Source organism: Neophocaena asiaeorientalis, unplaced genomic scaffold (assembly GCF_003031525.2).
Source record: "Neophocaena asiaeorientalis asiaeorientalis breed wild unplaced genomic scaffold, Neophocaena_asiaeorientalis_V1.1 scaffold119, whole genome shotgun sequence".
In the NCBI taxonomy this organism is placed as follows: domain Eukaryota; kingdom Metazoa; phylum Chordata; class Mammalia; order Artiodactyla; family Phocoenidae; genus Neophocaena; species Neophocaena asiaeorientalis.
Window position 1 is genome coordinate 1,777,072 of NW_020175821.1, and position 25,272 is coordinate 1,802,343.

Genomic DNA, 25,272 nt, shown 5'->3' on the forward strand with positions numbered 1-25,272 from the left:
CATGCTGGGTCATATGGTAGTTCTATGTTTAGCGTTTTGAGGAACTGCCAAACTGTTTCCACACCAGCTGAACCATTTCACGTTCCCACCAGTAATGTATGAGTTTCCAACTTCTCTACATCCTCACCAACACTTATTATTTCCCCTCTTTTTTTGATTTAGTCATCCTAGTGGGTAGGAAGCAGTATCTCATTGTGGTTTTAATTTACATTTTCCTAATACCTAGTGCTGTTGATCATCTTTTCACGTGCTTGTTAATCCATTTGTACATCTTCTTTGGAGAAATGTCTATTTAAGCCCTTTTCTCATCTTAGAGTTAGATTGTTCCTTTTTATTGTCGAGTTATAAGAGTTCTTTATGTATTCTGGATACTAGACCCTTATCTTATGTATGACTTGCAAATACTTTCTCCCATTTTATAGGTTGCCTTTTCACTTTTGTGATAATGTCCTTTGATGCACAAAAGTTTTTAGGTTTTTTTTTTTTTCTTTTTTTTTTGCGGTACGCAGGCCTCTCACTGTTGTGGCCTCTCCCGTTGCGGAGCACAGGCTCCAGATGCGCAGGCTCCAGATGCGCAGGCTCAGCGGCCATGGCTCACGGGCCCAGCCACTCCGCGGCATGTGGGATCTTCCCGGACCGGGGCACAAACCCGCATCCCCTGCATCGGCAGGCGGACTCTCAACCACTGAGCCACCAGCGAAGCCCAGTTTTTAGTTTTAAAGAAGTCCAACTTGTCTAATTTTTTTTTCTGTTGCTCATGATTTTGGTGTCATAGCTAAGAATCTGTTGCCAATCCAAGGTCATGAAGATTTATCCCTGTTTTCTTCTAAGAGTTTTATGACTTTAGCTCTTATATATATGTCATTGATCAATTTTGAGTTAATTTTTTGTATATGGTGTGAGATAGGGGTCCAACTTCATTCTTTTGCACGTGGATATCCAGTTGTCTCAGTGCCATGTGGTTAAGAGACAATGCTTTCTCCATTGAATGGTCTTGAACATTTATTGAAAATCAATTGGCCAGAGATGTATGGGTTTATTTCTAGACTCTCAATTCTATTCCATTGGCTTATATGTCTATCCTTATGTCAGTACCACACTGTTTGGATTACTTTAACTTTGTAGTAAGTTTTGAAATCGGGAAGTATGAGTCCTCCAACATTTTTTTTTCAGGACTTTTGGGCCATTCAGGGCCCTTTGAAATTCAGTATGATTTTAAAGATCAGCTTTTCCATTTCTTAAAAAAAGGCCATTGGAATTTTGGCAGGGATTGTAGTAGATTGCATCCAATAGTATTGCTTGCTTAACAATATTAAATCTTTCAATACACAAACATGGGATTTCTTCCCATTTATCTAGGCCTTCTTTAATTCAGGAATTTTTTGTAGTTTTCAGCATATAAGTCTTTCACCTCCTTGGTTAAATTTATTCCTGGGTATTTTATTCTTTTGGATGTTGTTGTAAGTGGAGTTGTTTTCTCAATTTCTTTTTTAGATTGTTCATTGCTGGTGTATAGAAACACAGCTCATTTTGTGTGTTGACCATGTATCCTGCAACTTTGGTTAATTGTGTGTGTGTGTGTGTGCGTGCGTGTGTGTATTCTTTGGGATTTTCTATCATATAGTATCACATCATCTACGAATAGAGATAATTTTACATCTCCCTTTCCAATTTGGATGCCTTTTATTTCTTTTTCTTGACTAATTTCTCTGGCTGGAACTTTAACTACAATGTTCAATTGCAGTGGTGAAAGAGGGAAGCCTCATCTTGTTTCTGATCTTAGGGAAAACCTTGCAGTCTTTCACCATTGAGTATGATGTTAGCTGTGAATTTTTCATAAATGCCTTTTATCATGTGGATGAAGTTTCCTTTCATTCCTAGTCTTCTGAATGTTTTTATCATGAAATAGTGTTGGATTTTGTCAAATGCTTTTTCTGCAATCAATTGAGATGATCTCATATCTTTTATTTTATTTTATTATTATTTTTTTTTTGTGGTACGCGGGCCTCTCACTGTTGTGGCCTCTCCTGGCGGCATGTGGGATCTTCCCGGACCAGGGCACGAACCCGTGTCCCCTGCATCGGCAGGCAGATTCTCAACCACCGCACCACCAGGGAAGCCCCAATCTCATATCTTTTAAAGATAAAATGCTTTTATAGTGCTAAAGCCACTGTATTTTAATGGAGAAGAGAACATAGAAAAGTTCAGGTTGGGATACTGGTCATCTGAGATAAAGGAAGAGAAAGCCCAGGGGTTAAAAGGCTCTAAGGAAGGCAGATGGTGAGTATTAGGGATTAGAGAATGGAGAGTTCCAGCCCCAGTGGAATGTTTAACCAAGCTGAATGGGATGAGAGTGGGAGGAGAAATGCTTGCTTCTTTAAAAGCTTGGGTAAGTTGTTTATAAATACTATATGGTGTACAACAAATATTAATTTACAGTGATTCTACATGGGATAGAGGAAATATAATGGAACAAGAAACTGGCACTTCCACATGCAAGTACCTGTAAGGTATGAGTACTGCTTGAAGACGTCAGAAGGTGTAGGTCCTGTCAGCAAAAAAACATCAATGATTCCACTCTCTGACATCCAGTGCACATCAGTTTGAGATCTGCCCTTTTCTTTAGCAGCAACTGGGCCCATCTGGGTCAATGCATGCTGGAAAAGGAATGGAATGAAGGTCTGAAAAATTTCCCTCTAACCCACAACACCCATCCATATGTGTGTAATAGTCTGATCCTTTAGTACATACCAATAACCACTGATTATACTGCGAGGACTCTGGAGGCAGAGGACTGCCATTAAAAGCCCAGAGCTACAATTACACTTCAGTGGTTTTGTTTCTTCTGTGAGTATGACATGCAGCCATGATCCATTACTCACCTTTACAGCAGGTTCTGTATTGATCTCCACTAGTGTTTCTGAGGCATTTAGCCAAAAAATGCCTAGAGTCCTGCCCAGTTTGTGGGCCAGGAGATAAGGCACTGAACCATAAATGCCCATTTTGTCATGTATTTTATATCCATAGACATCTAGGTTATAAAGACGGTAAGCATCTCCATCACTGAAACACACAAGGAAGGATTACCAATTACCACTGCATATATATTCTTAATGAATATTATAGCTCCATTCTCCCCTGCATTTTCCCCTTGGGTACAATACATTTTCAAAGCTCAACTCCTAACACTTCCCTAAAGGTTTCCTGACCCAATGTGGGTGAATATGATCCTCCTCCTTTGATTCCTTTGGCATCCCCTCATGCTACTATTGGCATGTATGATCTCATATCTTAGATAGCTTTTCTAAATGTCTCTTGTGAGGTGAGGACCATTTCCTGTGAATCCTGCATAATAGCAAGCACACAATAAATTGACAAATTTTGTATTTCTCTGTCGTGAAAGCAAAATGATAGTATCCTAACATGTTTCCACAGTGCTGAGTAGGGAAAGATTAGGAACTGAATTGAGGTGGGGAACAGGGAGCTCAGGTTGGTGTGAGAGCAACACAGTTTCTGATTCACTTGTCACTATGTCTCCCTATTATCTAAACAGCATCTGAACCTGGCAACTTTGACCAGACTCTGTTTCTCTTTGGTTCCGCTTCCTCTTAGAGTGATACCCCTGGCATTTGTTTGTCAATAGTGTTAGTTTGAAATAATCTCCCCGAGGGAATCAAAGGTGATATGAGATGCCACACTCTTCCATTCTCTGGCTCACTGTCCTTTTTTGGTAAAAGCCTTTTTCTAGGTCAGTGATCTTCACAGTGTATTTCCCAGGGTTCCACAGTAAGGCCTTGGGAGGTGAAAGCAAAACCCAGGGAGGTGATATTATGAAGCTCTCCCCGCTACTTCAACAACAGCAGCTCCATATTTTTACTTCCTCTATATTTTTAGGTTCAGCAATACAGTTTTTATAATTGTCTTCTTTTTGCCAAAATATAAAAATTGAAAACCACTGCTCTGGGCGATCATTAAAGGGAAATTCTTAATGATCTACAAGCAATATCAAGAGGGGAAAGGCCAGATACATATTAGCACTGGCTCAGACATCTCACATATTTTCCTTTCAAACTTTTCTAGTCCAGAAACCAGAGCCTCCTGTAAGAATTCTTGTTTTCACTTTACCTGGTATTTTTAAGTTGGTGTGATTCTGCATGTTGTGGGATCCCATAGACATGCTCAAACCCATGCAAGGAGAAATCCAAACCAATGGAGGCAGGACCTGCAGGGACCAGGATAGTGACTGAGTTTTGCTTTTCAGTGGGACAATCGATTAAGGAGATTCAGCAACTATAAGAGCAGCAAGATGACTAGACTAGGGATCAAGAGACCTGAGCTTGCCCTGATCAATCAGTAAATCATGTATGCTGACTCTCTGTACGATGTTATATTTAGGTGTTGTGGGGATACAAAAATGCACATGGCAAAGTTCTGGGCACTTATTAGTTATGTTTCCTTAGCTGTGTGCTAAAGTTCTCTGTGTCCTCATTTATAGTAAATCTCCTTTCTATCTGTAAAATAGGATTACAAAGTTTTAGATTTTTTCCCTAATCTAAATTTTCCAGAAATGTATTGCATACTTGTTTGCTTTAGGAAGCAGATGATAGCGAGCACTTTTAATACTTACTAGATGAAAGACTGGGTGTCTTCTGCCTGACTGTTCATTCTTACTGCATACAGAAACTATAAGGTCAAGGGCACCAGGAGGACATTTCCTGGCTCTTCAAAATACCCCCTTCCCTGTGATTGTAGATATATAAATTTCCTTTAGCCAAAGACAAGTCCTTTATCTAACAATTATTTTAGAGATATGGGGAAAACGAAAGTAACTAGGAGAGATAACATTGACTTAAATTCCCTCTCAGGTAAAAGTATTTGCCATCAAATGATCCTTATTTGGAGGAGTTTATGGAAAGGGGGTGCTTTAGGTAAGGTAAAAAGGATTATAATGTTACAGAAAGGGGAGCTTTAGGGCCCCTCTACTTATAATTTTTGGGCACATGTCAGTCCTGATCATTATATGAGGCTATAGAAATAGATGCTAGAACAGAGATTCTCAAGGAGTTAGGGAAGGTCTGTTATTCCCCAGGGTAGGGAGAAATAAGGAGAAAAGTGAGTATTTTTTCCAACTAAATAAGCCCCAAGTATTTGAACCGTGTCTCCTAAAGGGACAAATTCCTTCCCAGCCACCTACACCCTCCCCCCCATCACTAAGCCTAGTGAGAAATGTCATAGATGGTCACATGACGCTCACATGAATGATGGGGAGGCCTGGAAAAGGCTGAGAACCACTGCATTGAAATGTTGGAGCCAATGAGCTCTAGAACTTGGTTTCTTATCACTTGACTCTCATAAAAGTAGAATGTAGAATTTGCAGCTGTCTGATTCACTGCATAGTGCAAGCAGTATGCAGACCTCCATGAGACCAGAAGCTCCATGAGGCCTATACTTCTACACTCCCCACAAGTCATACACTCGCTATTTCTCTATTGCAATGCATTACTGAAGAATAGGGGACCCAAACATGAGATTTCTGTTCACCTTACAGAAGTCATGTGTTTAGGTGCCAAAGCTCAAGGGACTTTTAGATAGAGACTTTTGGCCATTTTGGAAAGGTCTGTTTTAACACTACACCAGTTTTAATTGTACCATTATCTTTGACGTCCACAAAATTTCTGAATTTCTCCTCCCACAGGCCCAGTTCCTCTTGATTTTCCTGTTGGCACAAAAAAAGGGAGCAAACTGAGGTTATATATTGCAACAAATGTTGTTACCACAATAGCACATTTATTTGATTAAAATATTAGACTGAGGAAGTGATTTCATCTTTTAAAAGGCCAATTTATGATATCAGTATATTAATCAAATTAGATCTATGTTCTATATAAATGCCATTAATCATCCTTATGATCTATAGCAGACATGAATATATTTTTTATTGTGGTAAAATGTACATAACTTAAAATTTACCATTTTAACCATTTTTAAGTGGCATTAAGTACATTCACATGTTGTACAACCATCATCACCATCCATTTCCAGAAGTTTTACCTCCTTCCAAACTGAACCTCTGCACCCATTAAACAATAATTCCCCATTCTCCCCTCCCCCCAGCTCTTGACAACTACTTTTCTATTTCCTGTCTTTATGAATTTGTCTACTCTAGATATCTAAGTAGAATCATAAAGTATTTGTCCTTTTGAGACTGGCTTACTTCACTTAGTATAATGTCTTCAAGATTCATCCATTTTGTAGCATGTATCAGAATTTCCTTCCTTTTTAAGGCTGAATAATATTCCATTGCATGTATATACTCCATTTTGTGTGTGCATTCATCTGTCAATGACTCTTGGATTACCGGATTGCTTCTACCTTTTGGCTACTGTGAATATCATTCAGCTATGAACATAGGCTGCAAATACTGGTTTGAGTCCCACTTTCAGTTTTGGATATATATCCATAAATGGAATTACTGGATCATATTGTAATTCTTTTTTTTCTTTAATTTTTAATTAATTAATTAATTATTTTTATTTTTGGCTGCGTTGGGTCTTTGTTGCTGGGCATGGGTTTTCTCTGGTTGTGGCAAGTAGGGGCTACGCTTCGTTGCGGTGCGCGGGCTTCTCATTGCAGTGGCTTCTCTTGTTGCAGAGCACGGGCTCTAGGCACACGCAGGCTTCAGCAGTTGCACCAGGCGAGCTCAGTAGTTGTGGCTCACGGGCTCAGTAGTCATGGCACGCGAGCTCTAGAGTGCAGGCTCAGTAGTTGTGGCGCACGGGCTTAGTTGCTCTGCGTCATGTGGGATCTTCCTGGACCAGGGCTCGAACCCGTGTCCCCTGCATTGGCAGGCTGATTCCTAACCACTGCACCACCAGGTGAGCCCCTCATATTGTAATTCTATGTTTAATTGTTTAGGAACTGCCACACTGTTTGACGTGAATATCTTTAAAAGAGCCAAAATGATGTGAAAGCACTTTGCAAAATGCAGTCTTTTACATATGTAAGGCAAAACATTTAGAATCAAATAACTTGGGTCTCTTCTGAGAGACCCTAAGCGAAGATTTTGGCTGAGATGGGCACCTTCCCCCCTGCTTCAATTAGCCAAACTACTGGCTGTGCTCCTGTGCTGGATGGAGAAGTCAACTGGGATGACCACTGCTCAGGTTCACTATCTTTTGACCTAGAGCCATGAACTTTCAGGCTTTACAAAAGTCACCTTTTCTCTGGTAAAATGAAAAAAGTTTTAAAAGAATTGTGTGTGTATGTGAAAAGCACATTTCTTTTTAAAAAGTGAGGGACTTCCCTGGTGGTCCAGTGGGTAAGACTCCGCACTCCCAATGCAGAGGGCCTGGGTTCGAACCCTCATCAGGGAACTACATCCCGCATGCATGCCACAACTAAAAGATCTCTCATGCTCCAGTTAAAAGATCCCGCATGCTGCAACGAAGATCCTGAGTGCCACAACTAAGACCCAGCACAGCCAAAATAAATAAACAAATAGATAGATAAATAATAATAATAATGAAGTGAGCCCTTTCCCTATTTCTAGGCTGTTTCTTCATAATTAAAGCTTCTGTAAAGTGAGTCTGTTTTTTTTTAAATGACACCTGAATTCTTTTTTTTTTTTTTTTTTTTTTTTTGGAACTCTCAACCACTGCGCCACCAGGGAAGCCCGACACCTGAATTCTTAATGTGGGATTATTATCCTGAGGTCTAGATAGGCTTTAAAGTTTGTGAACTCCCTGAAACAGTAGGAAAAAAATTTTTTTTTCTACAGAGATGGTTCACAGTTTTCATCAGAGTCCTGCAAGGGGGTGTTTGACTCAAAACCACTATCTAAGCTATCTGATTAGAGGTCTCCCAAAAGCTAATATAACATATTGTCACAAAGCTGTGTAAGGCACAAATGTGTTAGTTTTTTTCTTCCCTATTTGAAAATGGAAAAATTATTCTCTCTCATATTCATCAGTATGGGCCAGTTCTCAAGAGGGAGAAGCATTTGTCTTATTGCACTGGAAATATTTTTCACCATTCTTGGTGGCCATAGCTACTGTCAGGGTTCCTTTAAAGATGTGTGGGGCTTTGGATGAAGAGAAGATTTCTGGAATGTCCATTCTCCAGAATTTAGCCAAAATAATCTTTCCGAAACAGAAATCAGACCATGTATCTCTGCTGCTTAAGACCTTTCCATAGTTCTCCTTTGCTCTTAAAGTCCAAAAAAGTTAATGTGACTTAGAAGAATATAAGCTCCAAGATAATGAGGGAATCTGATTACTCTGATGATACAGCACCAATTCCTTGAACAGTGCCTGGCCTACAGGAGGTCCCATTTATATGTAGTAAAGCACTTACCAACTACCCACCTGTATAAGGGAAGAACAGACCTGTTATACTGCACATAATGATGATGATAGTGAAAAACATTTTAAGAAGATAAATTACTCTATGTAGATTACCTGAGTGGTGTCATCTGATGTATCCTCCTCATTTTCCTTGGTAGCTCTGCTGTAATATAAAGTTGTTTCACTCATGGCAAGACTGACAATTTGTTCAATGATAAAGATTTCCATTTCCAAATATTGAGACCCCATAAATTATATCCTTTAACTTATTAAAAATAACATCATTATAAAAATAAATTTATGAAATTAAACATTTATGATGAACATTAATCCAACAGCTTGATTTCTTATAAAATGTAGAGAGATTTGAATTTTCTTAACTCTTTTAGAAATACATTAATCAGTTTTTTTATTATAAATGTAATACATGTTCATAGTATTTAAACAAAACATAAGCAAGGTAGAACACAGTTCCTCTCGCGCAGTATTACCCTAGAATGGAGCAACGTGATGCACTGTCTTGCACGATGATGACAACTTATTCTAACACCTATAGTTGTATTTGAGTGCATATTTCTTCCATTCTTAACAATACTAGACTTCATGGATTTTTTTTTAACTCTTTGCCAATCTAAAGTTTTAGAAAAGATAATGCATTTCAATTTGAACTTGTACCATTAATGATGCAGACTACCTTTTTATACATTAAACGGTATTTCTAATTCTGTGAATTGTCTATTCATACTCATTATACATTAATTTTTTCTTTAGTGTAAAATGCAGAATGCATATAGAAGAGTATATAATGTATGCACAGAGTTTAAAGAACAATACTAAAGTGAACAATTATGAACCTACCAGTGAGCATAAGCAACAGAAATGACTTGTTCTTTTGGAGTTCCTATGTACCTCTCTTCAAATGCATCTGCCCCCCTAATAGTTGCATTCAATGCTACAAATTTCCCTCTAAGCACTGCTTTTGCTGCATCCCACAAATTTTGATGTTGTATTTTAATTTTCATTTAGTTTGAAATCTTTTCCTTTCTTTCTTTTTAGATTTCTTCTTTGTGTTATTAAGAAGCATGTTGTTTAATCTTCAAGTATTTTGGAATTTTCCAGCTTTCTGTTGTTGATTTCTAGTTTAATTGCATTGTGGTCTGAGAGCTGGCATTGTATGATATCCATTTGTTTAAATTTGTTAAGGTGTGTTTTATGACGCAAAATATGGTCTTGGTGAATGTTCCATGTGAGCTTGAGAAGAATGTGTATTCTACTGTTGTTGGATGAAGGAGACTATAGATGTCAATTATAGCCAGCTGATTGATGGTGCTTTTGAATTAGAATATGTCCTTATTGATCTTCTCCCTGCTGAATCTGTCCATTCCTGATAGAAGGGTGTTAAGCTCTCTAATTATAATAGTGGATTCATCTATTTCTACTTGCAGTACTATCATTCTTGCCTCAAGTATTTTGATGCTTTGTTATCAGGCACATACTTTCCCTGTTTTGAAGTTGGCTCTTTCTGAAATTAATATAACTACTCCTATTTTCTTTTTTTTTTTGAGAGTCGGGAGTTAAGTTTTATTGGGGGCAAAATGAGGACTGCAGCCCAGGAGACAGCGTTTCAGATAACTGAAAAACTGCTCTGCTATTTTCTTTTTTAAAGATCATAATGCTATCATTTATTGGATGAAAAAAACAAAGAAGAAAAAGAATTGTTTTGGAATGTTTGGGGGAAAAACAGCTTGCTTATAAGTAAAATTCTTTCTCTTTGAAACGAGTTAGTAAAAAAGAAAACAATCTTCATTATATGAAATAACATTGCTAGGTAGGAAAAGCAGCACATAAGAATATATTTTTGGATATAAAAATTTATATTTATATATAGTTATGCCATCAGCAGCATTCAAAATTAGCTGAGTATCTATACAATTACACATATTGATTCATGTTTTAACGAAGTGTTTTAAAAGGTCATCATATTAGAGCATGCACAATATTCTGAAGGCATATAAATTCCCCATGGGTTTCTGAACATCCTTACCCTCAACTTCACAATCAGAATGTACAAAAGCAGTGAAAGATCAGAGTTCAGAAGTGTTTTATTTTTCTTTTCCTTGTTCAAAGTGCCTAAGTCAAGCAAATATATTGAAAAAGGCAAAATAAACACTTTGCATAGCAGAAGATTGCAAGTTTGCACGTAAACTATGATTCTCCTTTAGGACATTACACAAGTACAAGGTACATCTGTACTTAGAATAAGGCTCATTACCTCTTCTTGCAGCATGAATGTTCAAGAGGCAGAGAGCAACATTCTGCCCAGGGACCAGTCTCAATTTGGTCTCAAAGAATGCCTCCCAAGGATCCACAAGGACAATAAGTCTAGGCAGCCATTTATATCAGGGAACTTTTGTCCCCACTATGTCAACTTTTTGGTGCTGTCTATTAAATGTAGTGATATTACTTTGTTGTGAATATACACATTAGTGTTATTACGATGCTGTGGACTGACCTTTCACTCCAAATAGCCATGTTACCCCCATCTAGTGAACTCACTCTTCCCTGGTTTCAGTTCAGTCCGTCTATAGAAAATTTTTTTTACATTTCCAAGCCCAGTGTCAGTTTATCAGCTCCTGCTAAGAAGGATATAATTTTATTTGGTCAATTTACATTAACAATATGGTCGGCCTGTTAAACTTTAGCCATTCTAATAGGTGTGTGGTAGTACATCACTGTTGTTTTAATTTGCAATACCCTAATGACTAATGGCATTGAACATATTTTTCAAGTGCTTATTTGTCACTTGTATATCTTCTTTGGTGAAATATCTGTTCAAATCTTTTGTTTATTAGGTTATTTTCTTAAATTTTGAGAGTTCTTTCTATATTATATCAATACATACAACTTCTTTATTAGATATATACTTTGCAAATATTTTCTCTTAGTCTATGAATTATCTTTTCATTCTCTTCATATAGTCTTTTTTTAATATACTAAAGCTTTATTTGAATCATTATACAGAGGGATTAATATCCCTTTGTATTGTATTGTTGAATAATATTTTAATTGATTATGGTTAATTATTCAGGTTTTTTCTAGATTTTACTATGACAATGCCACAATAAACTCCTTCATACATTTATCTTAGATACATGTGTGTTTGATTACAACAGGACAAAGTCCCAAAACTGGTACTGCTAGTTCAAACGTATACATATTCTAAATTTTAATGCATTTCCAGATCATTTCCTCCAGTTTGAAGCAACTCATACTCAAATGAACAAAGTCTAAGGCCTGGATGAACCTTGAGGACATTCTTCTAAGTGAAATAAGCCAGTCACAGAAAGATAAATACTACATGATCCCACCTATATTAGGTATCTGAAATAGTCAAATTCATAGACTCAAAGAGGAATGGTGGCTGCCAGGGGCTAAGGGAAGGGGGAAATGGGGAGTTACTAATCAATGGGCACAAAGTTTCAGTTAAGCAAGATGAATAAGTTCTAGAGACCTACTGTACAGCACTGTGCCTACAGTTAACAATACTGTATGGAACACTTAAAATTTTGTGAAGAGGGTAGATCTCATGTTAAGTGCTCTTACTACAGTAAAATAAAATAAAATAAAGCAAAATAAAATAATTAATAGTCAATGCAAATTAAAGGAAGAATAATAACCTACTTCTTCATATAGTCTTTGAATGGGCAGGCATTTTTACTTTTGGTTATGTCCATTTAACCCATTTTTTTCTTTTGTGGATCATGCTTTTGGTGTAATATCTAAGACATCTTTGCCTGATCCAAGGTTTCAAGATTTTCTTCATTGTTGTCTAGAAGTTTTATAGTTTTAGGTTTTACATTTAGGTCTATATTGTATTTTGAGTAATTTTCTTTTTTTTTTTTTGATTGACGTTTCATTCTTGTTTGTGGCAACTTCTGAGCTCCTCACATGCCAGACTGGAAATTACAAGTCCTTGCCTTTTCATTTTGTTCAAGTTTTTTTGTTTGTTTGTATTTTGTTTTTGCGGTTATAATAAAGTTTAAAGTTTAAAATTTCTAAGTAATCGAATCAATCACCATTTTTTCCTATGGCTCTTCAGTTTTTCTTACACTAATAAGATTTTTTAAATTCTACATTTTTTCCTATTTTTATTTTCTTGTGTGCTTTATTTTTATTTATCTGGAATTCATTTTTGCTAATGTTCTGAGGTTAGGACCTTACATTTTTTTTCCAAGTGGATAATCTAATTTTCCTAACACAAAGATAAATACAAATAATGGAAATATAAACTAGTACACAACCTCTATGGGAGGCAATTTGGAAACATCTATCAAAAGTACAGATGTACAAACCATTTGATCAGAAATTATACTTCTGTGACTCTGGTCTATGGATATACTTGCATGCATGCAAAATGACACATATACAAGGTTATTCATGAAGTAAGTAGTTGTAAAACAATATCAGAAACAACTTTAAAGTCTACTAGCAGGGATTAACTAAATGAATCACAGTGTAACCATATAATAGAAACTATGTAGCTGTTTTAAAGAAATTAGAAACTACCACATTGGTAAAGGGAAAGAAAGCAAGGTACAGAATAATGTGTAAAGATAATATCATTTGTGTCAGGAAAGGAAAAAACAAAGAATACATTAATCTTATTGTATAGGCATAAATTATCTCTGGAAGGATACATAGAAAACTGGAAACACTGATTACTTTCAAGGATGGAATGAGGTAGCTCAAGCACAAATGGTGAGGGAGACTTTTCACTATATACACCTTTTTTTTTTCACATCTTTATTGGAGTATAAATGCTTTACACTGTTGTGTTAGTTTCTGCTGTACAACAAAGTGAATCAGCTATATGTATACATATATCCCCATATCCCCTCACTCTTGAACCTCCCTCCCACCCTTCCTATCCCATCCCTCTAGGTCGTCACAAAGCTGATCTCCCTGTGTATATACACCTTTGTACAATGTGCTTATTAAAAATAAATAAATAAAAATTTAAAAGCCCAACTTAGATATCATCTCTAAAACAAAATAAAACAAAAATAATGGGAGTTTAGTAAAAGGAAAAAATGTTTTAAATATTAATGCTTTAAATATAAATAAATAATGAATTAAATATAAATAACAAATACAGGGATTTGTTATGCTATTAGTATTTTCAGTCAAAAAAAGTAATTGAATTATATTCATAAGGCACTAACAGAGTAGGTGGCAGGATTGTGGGTATTTTAATTTTTCTTCTTTTCAATATTTTCTATTTTTCCTTCAATGAACACATTTCTGTGATAAAATAAGTTGTTTATATTTTATAAATTTATTTATTTATTTTTGGCTGCGTCAGGTATTCGTTGCTGCGCGGGCTTTCTCTAGTTGCGGTGAGCAGGGGCTACTCTTTGTTGTGGTGTGTGGGCTTCTCATTGCGGTGGCTTCTCTTGTTGCAGAGCATGGGCTCTAGGTGTGTGGGCTTCAGTAGTTGTAGTGTGCAGGCTCAGTAGTTGTGGCTTGAGGGCTCTAGAGCGCAGGCTCAGCAGTTGTGGCACATGGGCTTAGTTGCTCCACGGCATGTGGAATCTTCCTGAACCAGGGCTCGAACCCGCATCCCATGCATTGGCAGGTGGATTCTTAACCACTACACCACCAGGAAAGTCCCCAAATAAGGTTTTTTAATATTAAAATTTTAAAATAGAAATAGTTGAAACTCAGAAAAAAATCACTATGTTGAATGCTTTCTGCAGCTCATATAAGATGTTCATTATTTGGGTAAAAATAGAAAGGCTGGAGGATTTAAAGACAATATTGGTAAAAATGGAACTAGAATCTCCTTCTACTACTGTCTTCCAATTCATGCGACCCACACACAAACAGTTTTGATCAAATGGTTGGTTCCAGAAAATTCCTGGACAACTATTTAAGTCTAAGGTAACTCATGTTATTCTAAAGAGGTAAAATGAAATTCTGAAGACATGTTAGTTCACATTAGCATCTATCAAGTTAACAGGGTGCGGGCTTCCCTGGTGGCACAGTGGTTAAGAATCTGCCTGCCAATGTAGGGGACATGGGTTCAATCCCTGGTCCAGGAAGATCCCACATGCCGCAGAGCAACTAGGCCTGTGCGCCACAGCTGCTGAGCCTGCACTCTAGAGCCTGCGAGCCACAACTGCTGAGCCCACGTGCTGCAACTACTGAAGCCCGTTCGCCTAGAGCCTGTGCTCTGCGACAAGAGAAGCCACTGCAGTGAGAGGCCTGTGCACCGCAATGAAGAGTAGCCCCTGCTCGCCGCAACTAGAGAAAGCCCGCGCACAGCAACGAAGACACAATACAGCCAAAAATAAATAAATACATTTATTAAAAAAAAAAAGTTAACAGGATGCTTTTTCAGAAGGATGTGTAGGGTAGAGAATGTCCTCAGTCAAACATATAGGATGTGTTAAGAGTGTCATCTTCACAAATGTCTGAGAATAATTTTTGTCATCAAGCCTGCATTCACCTGCACAGGTGAAAAGATGAAATTTCTCAGAACAATATCCCAGGAAATAAGGCAAACCAGTTTTCTATGGTGATGTATTATCTATTTAGGCAACTGGTATTCACAATCAGGTTTTCTTAAGTTCTTTATGTGTTAAGTAATGTGCAAAAATACCTTTGCTTGGGAGGAATCTGCAGCTGCTCAAAGTACAGTTGGCCCAGGGAGTTTATGCTCATCACAACCTCTTCTTCAGATACCAAGTCTATCTTGAATGGGTTTGCTGTGATGTGACACTTCAGATCTCCTTTTCCATTTGCCAATACGAGACTGCCTGTATCCCCTGAGCATGAAATCAGCCTGGAAAACAAGGCAGGAAGAGAAAAATAAATTGCTATAGGTTTACATGGCTCAATGCAATTCTCAATTCAAATTAGTAAATCAATATTCATGTGACATAGCACAGATAAAGCAGTAGAGAGCTATAATTGAGAGCATGGGCTTTGGTGTCAGAAAGCCTGGACTAAACATAGCTCTCCCACGCACTAGGTGTATAACTGTGGACAAGTTAATCTTTCTAGTTCTTGGTTTCCTCATCTGTAAAGTGGAAATGATAAAAGCAAGAACAAATAGAGCTTTTTGAGAGGATTAAATGAGATAACACATGTAAAGCACTTGGCACAGAGCCTGGCACATAATAAGCGCTCAGTAAATGTTAGCTCTCATCATCATTATTACTTTGGTCTGGACAGGTTAGTAACAAGTTGGTGCATAGAATTTAAACATTTTGCTTTTCTTTCTCGTTCCAACCCTACACTTAGAAACTGAGTAAATAACACAGATTGGGTTATTGATTCACTCAGTCCAAAGTGAGATGGAAAGATGAAACTTTTGTTTATTTATCACCTGACTTCCAACAGCCCAATCAGACACATAGACTTTTAGGATGCTTTGGATCCCCAGGAGTTATATAAGCTCAGAGACAGCACTTAAAATCCCTAGGTCTATCATCAGGAAAAAAAGGGAGACTCAAATCAACAGAATTAGAAATGAAAAAGGAGAAGTAACAACTGACACTGCAGAAATACAAAGGATCATGAGAGATTACTACAAGCAACTCTATGCCAATAAAATGGACAACCTGGAAGAAATGGACAAATTCTTAGAAAAGTACAACCTCCCAAGACTGAACCAGGAAGAAAGAGAAAATATGAACAGACAAATCAAAAGCACTGAAATTGAAACTGTGATTAAAAATCTTCCAACAAACAAAAGCCCAGGGCCAGATGGCTTCACAGGTGAATACTATCAAACATTTACAGAAGAGCTAACACCTATCCTTCTCATACTCTTCCAAAATATAGCAGAGGGAGGAATACTCCCAAACTCATTCTACGAGGCCACCATCATCCTGATACCAAAACCAAACAAAGATATCACAAAAAAAGAAAATTACAGGCCAAAACCACTGATGAACATAGATGCAAAAATCCTCCACAAAATACTAGCAAACAGAATCCAACAGCACATTAAGAGGATCATATGCCATGATCAACTGGGGTTTATCCCAGGAATGCAAGGTTTCTTCAATATATGCAAATCAATCAATGTGATACACCATATCAACAAACTGAAGGATTAAAAACTATATGATAATCTCGATAGATGCAGTAAAAGCTTTTGACAAAATTCAACACCATTTATGATAAAAACTCTCCAGAAAGTGGGCATATATGACAAACCCACAGCCAACATCATTCTCAATGGTGAAAAACTGAAAGCATTTCCTCTAAGATCAGGAACAGGACAAGGGTGTCCACTCTCACCACTACTATTCAACATAGTTTTGGAAGTTTCAGCCATGGCAATCAGAGAAGAAAAAGAAGTAAAAGGAATCCAAATTGGAAAAGAAGAAGTAAAACTGTCACTGTTTGCAGATGACATGATACTACACATAGAAAATCCTAAAGATGCCACCAGAAAACTACTAGAGTTAATCAATGAATTTGGTAAAGTAGCAGGATACAAATTAATGCACAGAAATCTCTTGCATTCCTATACATTAACAACAAAAAATCAGAAAGAGAAATTAGGAAACAGTCCCATTTACAACTGCAACAAAAAGAAAAAAAAATACCTAGGAATAAACCTACCTAAGGAGATAAAAGACCTGTATGCAGAAAACTATAAGATACTGATGGAATAAATCAAAGATGATACAAACAGATGGGAAGATATACCATGTTCTTGGATTGGAAGAATCACAAAGGATTATTCTCAAAAATTTACAAGCAGCTCATGCAGCTCAATATCAAAAAAACAAACAATCCAAAAATGGGTGGAACACCCAAATAGACATTTCTCCAAAGTAGACATCAGATTGCCAACAAACACATGAAAAGATGCTGAACATCACTAATCATTAGAGAAATGCAAACCAAAACTACAATGAGGTATCACCTCACACTGGTCAGAATGGCCTTCGTCAAAAAATCTAGAAACAATAAGTGCTGGAGAGGGTGTGGATAAAAGGGAACCCTCTTGCACTGTTGGTGGGAATGTAAATTGATACAACCACTATGGAGAACAGTATGGAGGTTCCTTAAAAAACTAAAAATAGAACTACCATATGACCCAGCAATCCCACTACTGGGCATATACCCTGAGAAAACCATAATTCAAAAAGATACATGTACCACAATGTTCATTGCAGCACTATTTACAGTAGCCAGGACATGGAACCAACCTAAATGTCCATCAACAGATGAATGGATAAAGAAGATGTGGCACATATATACAATGGAATATTAGCCATAAAAAGGAACGAAATTAAATTATTTGTAATGAGGTGGATGGACCTAGAGTCTGTCATACGGAGTGAAGTAAGTCAGAAAGAGAAAAACAAATACCGTATGCTAACACACATATATGGAATCTAAAAAAACAGTACTGATGAACCTAGTGGCAGGGCAGGAATAAAGATGCAGACGTAGAGAATGGACTTGAGGACACAGGGGCAAGGGGAAGCTGGGACGAAGTAAGAGAGCAGCACTGACGTATATACACTACCAAATGTGAAATAGATGGCTAGTGGGAAGCTGCTGCATAGCACAGGGAGATCAGCTCAGTGCTTTGTGATGACCTAGAGGGGTGGGATAGGGAAGGTGGGAGGGAGGCTCAAGAGGGAGGGGATATGGGGATATATGTATACATGTAGCTGATTCACTTTGTTGTACAGCAGAAACTAACACAACATTGTAAAGCAATTATCCTCCAATAAAGATCTAAAAATAAAAAAATTAAATCCCTAGGTCTAGATATTTTTCTAGTGCATAGTCACCCTGGTCACAGGCCTCATTAGGGAGGATTAGGAGGGATAGTTTATGATCTTATTATATCTTTACAACCTCCTCCATGGATTCTAGGCCTGCCCCTCAAGCAAGATGCTTTGGGTTCTGGAAACTAACTTTGTAGTTTGAGAGGTTGTGTCTCACTGTTCATCAAACCTAAAGAGAGTTCTTTTGATTTTTCTGTCAAGTAGGATTCTAGTCCATCTATTTCAGCCTAATGGACCCCTTGATGTATTGTGCGCTGCCCTGAGGCTTGAGCCATTTTGCGTACCACACAGGCCCTGTTATGGAAACACGTCTACCTTGTCTCTTACAACTAAATGCTGCTACTTTGACTCTGCCACCTAGAGTCTCATCATTTCCACTGAAATCAGGGAGCCCATTTTAACGGTACCATCCCCACCATTATCTCTAGCTCAGAAAAGACATTCACTCACTATAATGCTTTCTAAGTGTTCCCTCACTAATGTATTTCTCAATGAAGGGAGTATCTTTTGGATCCTTTGGAGAACAGAATTAGGGGCTAGATGCATATGACATATCCACTTCAACATCTTTATCTCCCTAAGTCTATGAATCATATCTTCTACACGGGCCAAGGAATTTCTGGTATCTCAGCTTCATTCAGCACAGTCCATAGCTGAGTTCAAGTTATACTTAACCAAGCAAATAATTAGAACCACTTTCAGCTGTCTAAGCTAGCATATTAAATCTGGATTCTCTGGTACCTGTACCCATGTCAGTAAATTTAGCATGATCCTAAAATTATGGTCCTTCCTTCTGGTCTAGAAGTCCCTCAGAAGTCATTTCCATGCATATTTCCCAGATTTTTGCCAGTATAAAATCTTTTAATTCTTTAGGTGTGTAAGCCTTTTCCTCCTGGGTTTGATTGTAATTGGCTCCCTAAGCATGTTGGGGTCTGACTTGATAGTGGGTCTGGAGGCAGTGAAGGGTGGTAAGGGTGAAGCACAGGGAGCACTGGAATCCCCTGGCACAGTATATTTCAGGTGAGGTTAACACAGGGTGTCCAAGCAGGTGAGATCAGCCTTATCAGATGGAGTAGAAGGAGCTGCTTCTGCTGAACTGGGAGGCTCAGTGGAATTTTGAGGTTTGGGACTCAGGGTTATCCAAATCTTCCCAAATGTTGCTATTCAATTTTGGGGAGTCCTACCTTTTCACAGCTGATGCCCTAAATTCATAGACCTGATGAAGCTGTGAATTCAACTTACGCTCTAGTTCAGAAAACCACAGAATCTAATTCCGATTTTCAGCTACGAGGACTCTGTAGATATGACATTTAGGATTGTCATAGAAATATGTTAGGTTTCTGACAATTTAAAAGCCTGAAACTGCTGTTTTCTTTAAGTTCTTCAGTGAATTAATAGCAGCCAGGCCACCTCAGAGTTTTGAATTTTGTATGGCAATCATGCTATGCTATGGCCCCACCACTTGGTTTGCCCGAGCCATGCTTTCAATAGGCACTCTATTTCAGGCAACCACAAGTAGTAATTTAAGTGACTGCCACAGAATGCTGTGGTTTATTGCTAGTCGTATTAATTTGCTAGAGCTGCCATAACAAAATACCACAGACTGGGTGGCTTAAACATCAGAAATTTATTTTCTCACAATTCTGGAGGGTGGAAATCCTAGATCAAAGTGTCAGCCGGTTTGGTTTCTTCTGAGGCTTTTCTTCTTGGCTCGCAGATGGCCATCTTCTTGCTGTGTCCTTACATGGCCATCCCTCTGTCTGTGTTATCTGTATCCTCATCTCCTCCTCTTACAAGACACCAGTCATATTGGATTAGGGCCCACCCTAACGACCCTATTTTAACTTAATTACCTGTTCAAAGGCTCTGTCTCAGAATAGTCACATTCTGAGGTATGGGGGGGTTAGGGCTTCAACATATGAGTCTGGTTGGGGAGGGTAGTATTCAGCCCCAAACATTAATATCTCACCGTCTAATGAAAACCAGGTCCTCACTGCCTTTAAGTCCACGTAGATCAGCTAACTAAGCTCAGATTCCCATCCTTGAGGGTCTGTTGCTTATACTCATTCTGATATCAATGACTATGTTAACCAAAACTCAACTGCAGATAACAGAAACAACTCTGGCTATTTTAAGCAGAAAGTAAATGACTTAATATGGAGGAATTATTAGCTTACAACATCATGGAAGGTTTGAGGTAGCAGGTTCCTGGCTGAGTGTCCAGTAATGACTCCTAGAACAATACTGCATAATTGCAGGCCAACAGAACTTCTCTCTTAGCTGGAATCAGGAAGCTGGGTAATCAGAAGTCAATGTGGCAACTGCTGGGCTCCAGGATCATGCCAACTCAGCTGCAATCCAGAGATCGGGAAACCACTGCCCTAACTAGTGGCTCTAGAGTGATTCTATAGCTGCCGATGCACATCAGCAAAATGGGAGACTCAGTTCTGAAATCAAGATAACTGTAAGTGCATCTGATTGGTGGAACCTGAATTACATCAGAAACTAGCTATATGGGAGTCTGGGAAATGGAGAAATGTAGTTTTTAGTTACTACTGTAGCCAAAGGTCCTCTAGAAAAAGGCGGAAATAGAAGCAAAACTAATATACCACATTTACTACACAATGCTAATATCACCCTGACTCCAAAACCTGGCAAAGATAGCACAGAAAAACTATAGACTAATGTTACTTATGAACACAGATGTAAAAATGTTAAAGGTCTACTAGTAAAATGAATCGTCCAGGAGAGTAAAAAATAATGTAATGTGACCAAGAGGAAATACACACACACACTCTCTCTCTCTCTCTCTCTCTCTCATTTGCCAAACTGCAAAGCCATGAGAATAGTCCCTTTTTAATTCTTATTTCCTAAGTTCTTAGCATATAGTAGTGGCTCGCTGATATATTTTAAATTTATGATAGTTCTAGCGTAGCTAAATTAATTTCTCCTTATAATTTATTAACTTTTTTTTTGGCTGTGTCAGGTCTTAATTGCAACACGCAGGATCTTTGTTGTGGCATGTGGGCTCTTTCGTTGCGGTGCACAGGCTCTTCGTTGCAGCACGCAAACTTCTCTCTAGTTGCAGTGTGTGGGCTCCAGAGCGCATGGGCTCTGTAGTTGTGGCGTGGAGGCTTAGCTGCCCTGCGGCATGTGGGATCTTAGTTCTCTGACCAAGGATCGAACCTGCATCCCCTGCATTGGAAGGCGGATTCTTTACCACTGGACCACCAGGGAAGTCCCATAATTTATTAACTTTTTATTAGATTTTCATGGAAAAAATAATCTACATAAAACTATGATAATGATGTAGTGAAAATTAAAGCATCTGGCATAATCTTATATTCCCTTAGTGACATGATATAAAGAAAATAACAAACCAACAGACAGAACCAAGTTAAAATATCACCAGAAAATGTGCTGAGAACTGATGCAGATTCTGCAGGTACATGAAAAATGCTTTACTCCCTAAAGATTTTTTTCCACCTAGAAACTGATTATTAATTTATCTCTGACTCTAAGACAGATTATATGTTAGACTTCTGAGACTGCCGTTAATTAAAAGTGAGTCAGTCTAACTGTATAAATTACTGTAAGCATGGGAGTTTTGCTAGTACATTGGATCTCTGGAGCCCTGCTGTTCATCTGAGTGAGTCAATTCAACAGCTCTCCTGCTTGCTCCCAAAGTCTGGTTGATAAACCGCTTACTTTGTCAGGAGGAGAGAAGATCAGAAGCTCTGCTTCTCCCCATTAATAAGTGCTGATGAGTCAAATGGTGGAGGAAGAGAGTACAGAATGGATAACATCAAAATGGATAAATTTATCCCCAAATAACTAAAAACTAACTCTGCAAATGGTTGTATCTTTGAAGAAGCAAACTAAGAGACTCATACAAAAGCTGCTACTCAAGGTATCATGACAGAACATATTGAGGGTGTATCCAAGGTAGTGTGTTTCTTGGCTTACCTTACAGTGCTTGGCTTGCTTGTGAGGACATCAGGAACTTCATATCTGGGTTTCAAGGGTGTTTCTTCATTGATTTTAAGCCTGAAAATATTTCCCTCTATACCATAAACTTCAGCCAGGAGAGGAATCTGGGAACACACACGAGATTAGTTTCAACAGGTTACCCAGGTCAGTTCTACAAATTATGATAATTAGAAAACTATGTTTAAATTATTATAGGCCAAGCAAATTGGAGAACAATGGCAATCATGAAGGAAAGGCTTTCCAATCTACATGTACTTGCTTGGCTCTACCTGTAGTAGAAACAAACACCTCCTATGTGTTCTATGGTTAGGCAAACATATAATTGTCCAGACCAGGACTGTTAAGAGTGAGAGGGTTCTCTATTAATAACGAGAGTGGATGACAGGCATAAACTGAAACTGCCCTTGGAAAATTGGGACATGTAGCCCACTGTATCTATGATAAAGTACAGGTATCTTAAGAATAAGTGTTTGGTGTTAAAACTAGAGTAACTGGATTCCAGTTGAACGAAAGATGAAGGGTAACAAGCCACAGAATAGAAAAGAATAGACAGTAAAATGATGGTCATTGGGGTTCTCTACTGTAGATGAATAAGGCTTCCTGTGCTAAAATCAAGGCACTTCCTGTACACTTAGATTAAGGTCTGGGGAACTTTCTCTAGAGGCTGGGATATTCTCAGCTTTCTCAAGAGGATGGAGAATTTAGGTTAAATACTGCCTACGATGAAAGATGGAAGCAACATAGAATCATAAAGAGAATAGAGAGTTTGAAAAATAAAACAATAACAAACTCTGAAGGCACAGATGGCTGGATTTAGATTACAAAATGAGGCATCAAGATTAGGGAAATATCTTAAAACAGTGGCTTTCAACTGATGTGCCATGCTGCACTGGTTGCAAATCATTAAGTACAGTATGATGCCAAATTCTGGTTACAACTGGGTCTGTGTATTGTTACTATAATGTCTGTTAAATGAAAGGCTAAGCTGGGTAGCCTATGTGAGGTAACACACAAAACAGGTATGCTGTGGTGCAAGCAAGATATAGGAAGCAGGGAGAATATTAATGCAGCACTAAAAAACAAAAACAAAAACAATCCTTCCCCCACAAAACGATGTTACTGGAACCTTGCTTCTTCAGAATATAGGAAAGGGCACTTGAACAGTGACAGGACACTGAAGAGTGACCAGGTAAATAATGGTAAATAGGCTGTGGCTGCTTTTACAGACATTCTTAAAACAAGGTGATGGGGCTTCCCTGGTGGCGCAGTGGTTGAGAGTCCGCCTGCCGATGCAGGGGACACAGGTTCATGTCCCGGTCTGGGAAGATCCCACATGCCGCAGAGCGGCTGGGCCCATGAGCCATGGCCGCTGAGCCTGCGCATCCAAAGCCTGTGCTCCACAACAGGAGAGGCCACAACAGTGAGAGGCCCGTGTACCACAAAAAAAAAACAAAAAAAAAAAACAAGGTTATGATGTAGTACTGATCATACAATAATAATTTTTTCCCCAGCTTTATTAAGAAATAATTGACATATTCTTTAAGTTTAAGTTGTACAACTCCTTGATTTGATACTTGTATATTGCAAAAATGATCACCACCATAGAATTAGCTAACATCTGCATCAAGTCACATAATTACCATTTCCTTCTTGTGGTGAGAACATTTAAGATCTACTCTCTTAGCAACTTTCAAGTATATAATAGAGTATTATTAACTACAATCACTATGCTGTTAGTCATCTTATTATAGTTGGAAGTTTGTACTCTTTGGCCAACACCTTCCCCTTTCCCCCACTCCCAATCATACTGTAATTACTGCTTATATGTTTAGTATTCTTTTGTATATTTGGCTTACTTCAAGTGTGCCATCAGAATTCTAAGATTTGAAAATGTATCCAAGTATAAGGCTGAAATCCTGTTAGATTATGTATTCCCTCCCAAGTTAGACATAAATTTCCACTACTCTCTCAAATTTAATTCAACTAACATTTATTTGGCATCTAATATTGTGAGGTGCTGACTGCTGTGAAAAGGATGGCTAAACTCTTAGGGAGAGTGCAATTTAGAGGAGATGCAACACCTATGTTGTAACCGTAAAGCGTTTTATGATAGATGCTGAGATAGGATGAGGACATGTGCTGCGGGAGAACAAGGAAGGGGAATATTGATGACTGTAAGGAGAGGGGTTCTGGGACATCTCTCTGGAGGAAGAGGGACTTAAGCAGGGCCTTGAGGGATTAGTAGGACTTTGGGTAGGCAAAAATGGGCAAGAACATCCTAAGCAGAGGGCACACAGGTTGTCCCTTATATGTGATTAACAAATTGCATTTCGTTTATATACTCAGAGATCCCCCCCATTATTAGTAAAATAACTTTCTTAAAAATTTTTATTTTTTTAAACCAAAGACTGGTCTGATATGTTCTGTTCTTGAGGCTGCAGCCTAGTAAAGAATCCTAATTATATGAGAGAAGGTAGCAATAACCCTGCTTTTCCTATAATAACCCTAGGCAAGCAAACATACAAATCAGAGTCAAAGCCCCACTTTGTTTTCATTTCAACTTAATTAAGCAAACCAATTTTGCCAATAGGTAACCCTTTTCAAAGTCAATATCCAAATTCATTCTTATCTCTTATTATCATCAACATAGCTTCATATTCCAAGCACATAATTTCCTTAGACCTTAGTATACATTTGCTTGTATGATCTGGCTCATGCCGTTTTTACTGGCTTAAAAAATCAACAGCAGCAGACTCTCAGAAGTCCAATAAGTAAAGCTACTTGGACTGAAAACAGCAGGAAGTGGCTCAGAGCCCCTACCGTTGAGCCCGCTCCCCTCCCTGCATTGAGTTCTGAGACTCCTCTACGGAAACCTCAGGGCTCTGTGCATGACAGTTTATAAACCACTTCCCTGGGCTTCTTAACTGCCAGTTATTGTCCAATTCTTCAACCAAAACCAGGCTGTCAAAAAGTCTGGACATGAATGTTATATCCTTCTATCTAAAACATTAAGAATTTCTAAACATTTCTGTTTTCTAGAGACCTGTTTGGATATTTATTTTAAAATAATATACAAATAAATTATTGAATCTCTATTAGTGATTAAAAATGACAATAAA

The 25,272-nt window shown here is 38.1% G+C and overlaps 1 protein-coding gene across 7 annotated transcripts in view; it reads right to left on the minus strand.

Annotated features, from left to right (window-relative positions):
* Window positions 1-25,272, minus strand: part of GANC (glucosidase alpha, neutral C) — a 76,794-nt gene that overhangs the window by 40,223 nt on the left and 11,299 nt on the right. For 6 of the 7 annotated variants that reach the window (XR_003001432.1, XR_003001431.1, XM_024732559.1 and 3 more), the window contains 7 exons: window positions 22,130-22,257; window positions 15,004-15,186; window positions 8,457-8,505; window positions 5,650-5,716; window positions 4,126-4,222; window positions 2,883-3,063; window positions 2,504-2,657 (listed from right to left, as the gene is read on the minus strand). Coding sequence is in view for 5 of the 7 variants with exons in the window: in XM_024732559.1 (XP_024588327.1) it covers window positions 2,504-2,657; window positions 2,883-3,063; window positions 4,126-4,222; window positions 5,650-5,716; window positions 8,457-8,505; window positions 15,004-15,186; window positions 22,130-22,257 (859 nt within the window). In the remaining 2 variants the exon portion in view is untranslated. The remainder of the gene's footprint in view (window positions 1-2,503; window positions 2,658-2,882; window positions 3,064-4,125; window positions 4,223-5,649; window positions 5,717-8,456; window positions 8,506-15,003; window positions 15,187-22,129; window positions 22,258-25,272) is intronic. The other variant, XM_024732558.1, reaches the window with a different exon arrangement.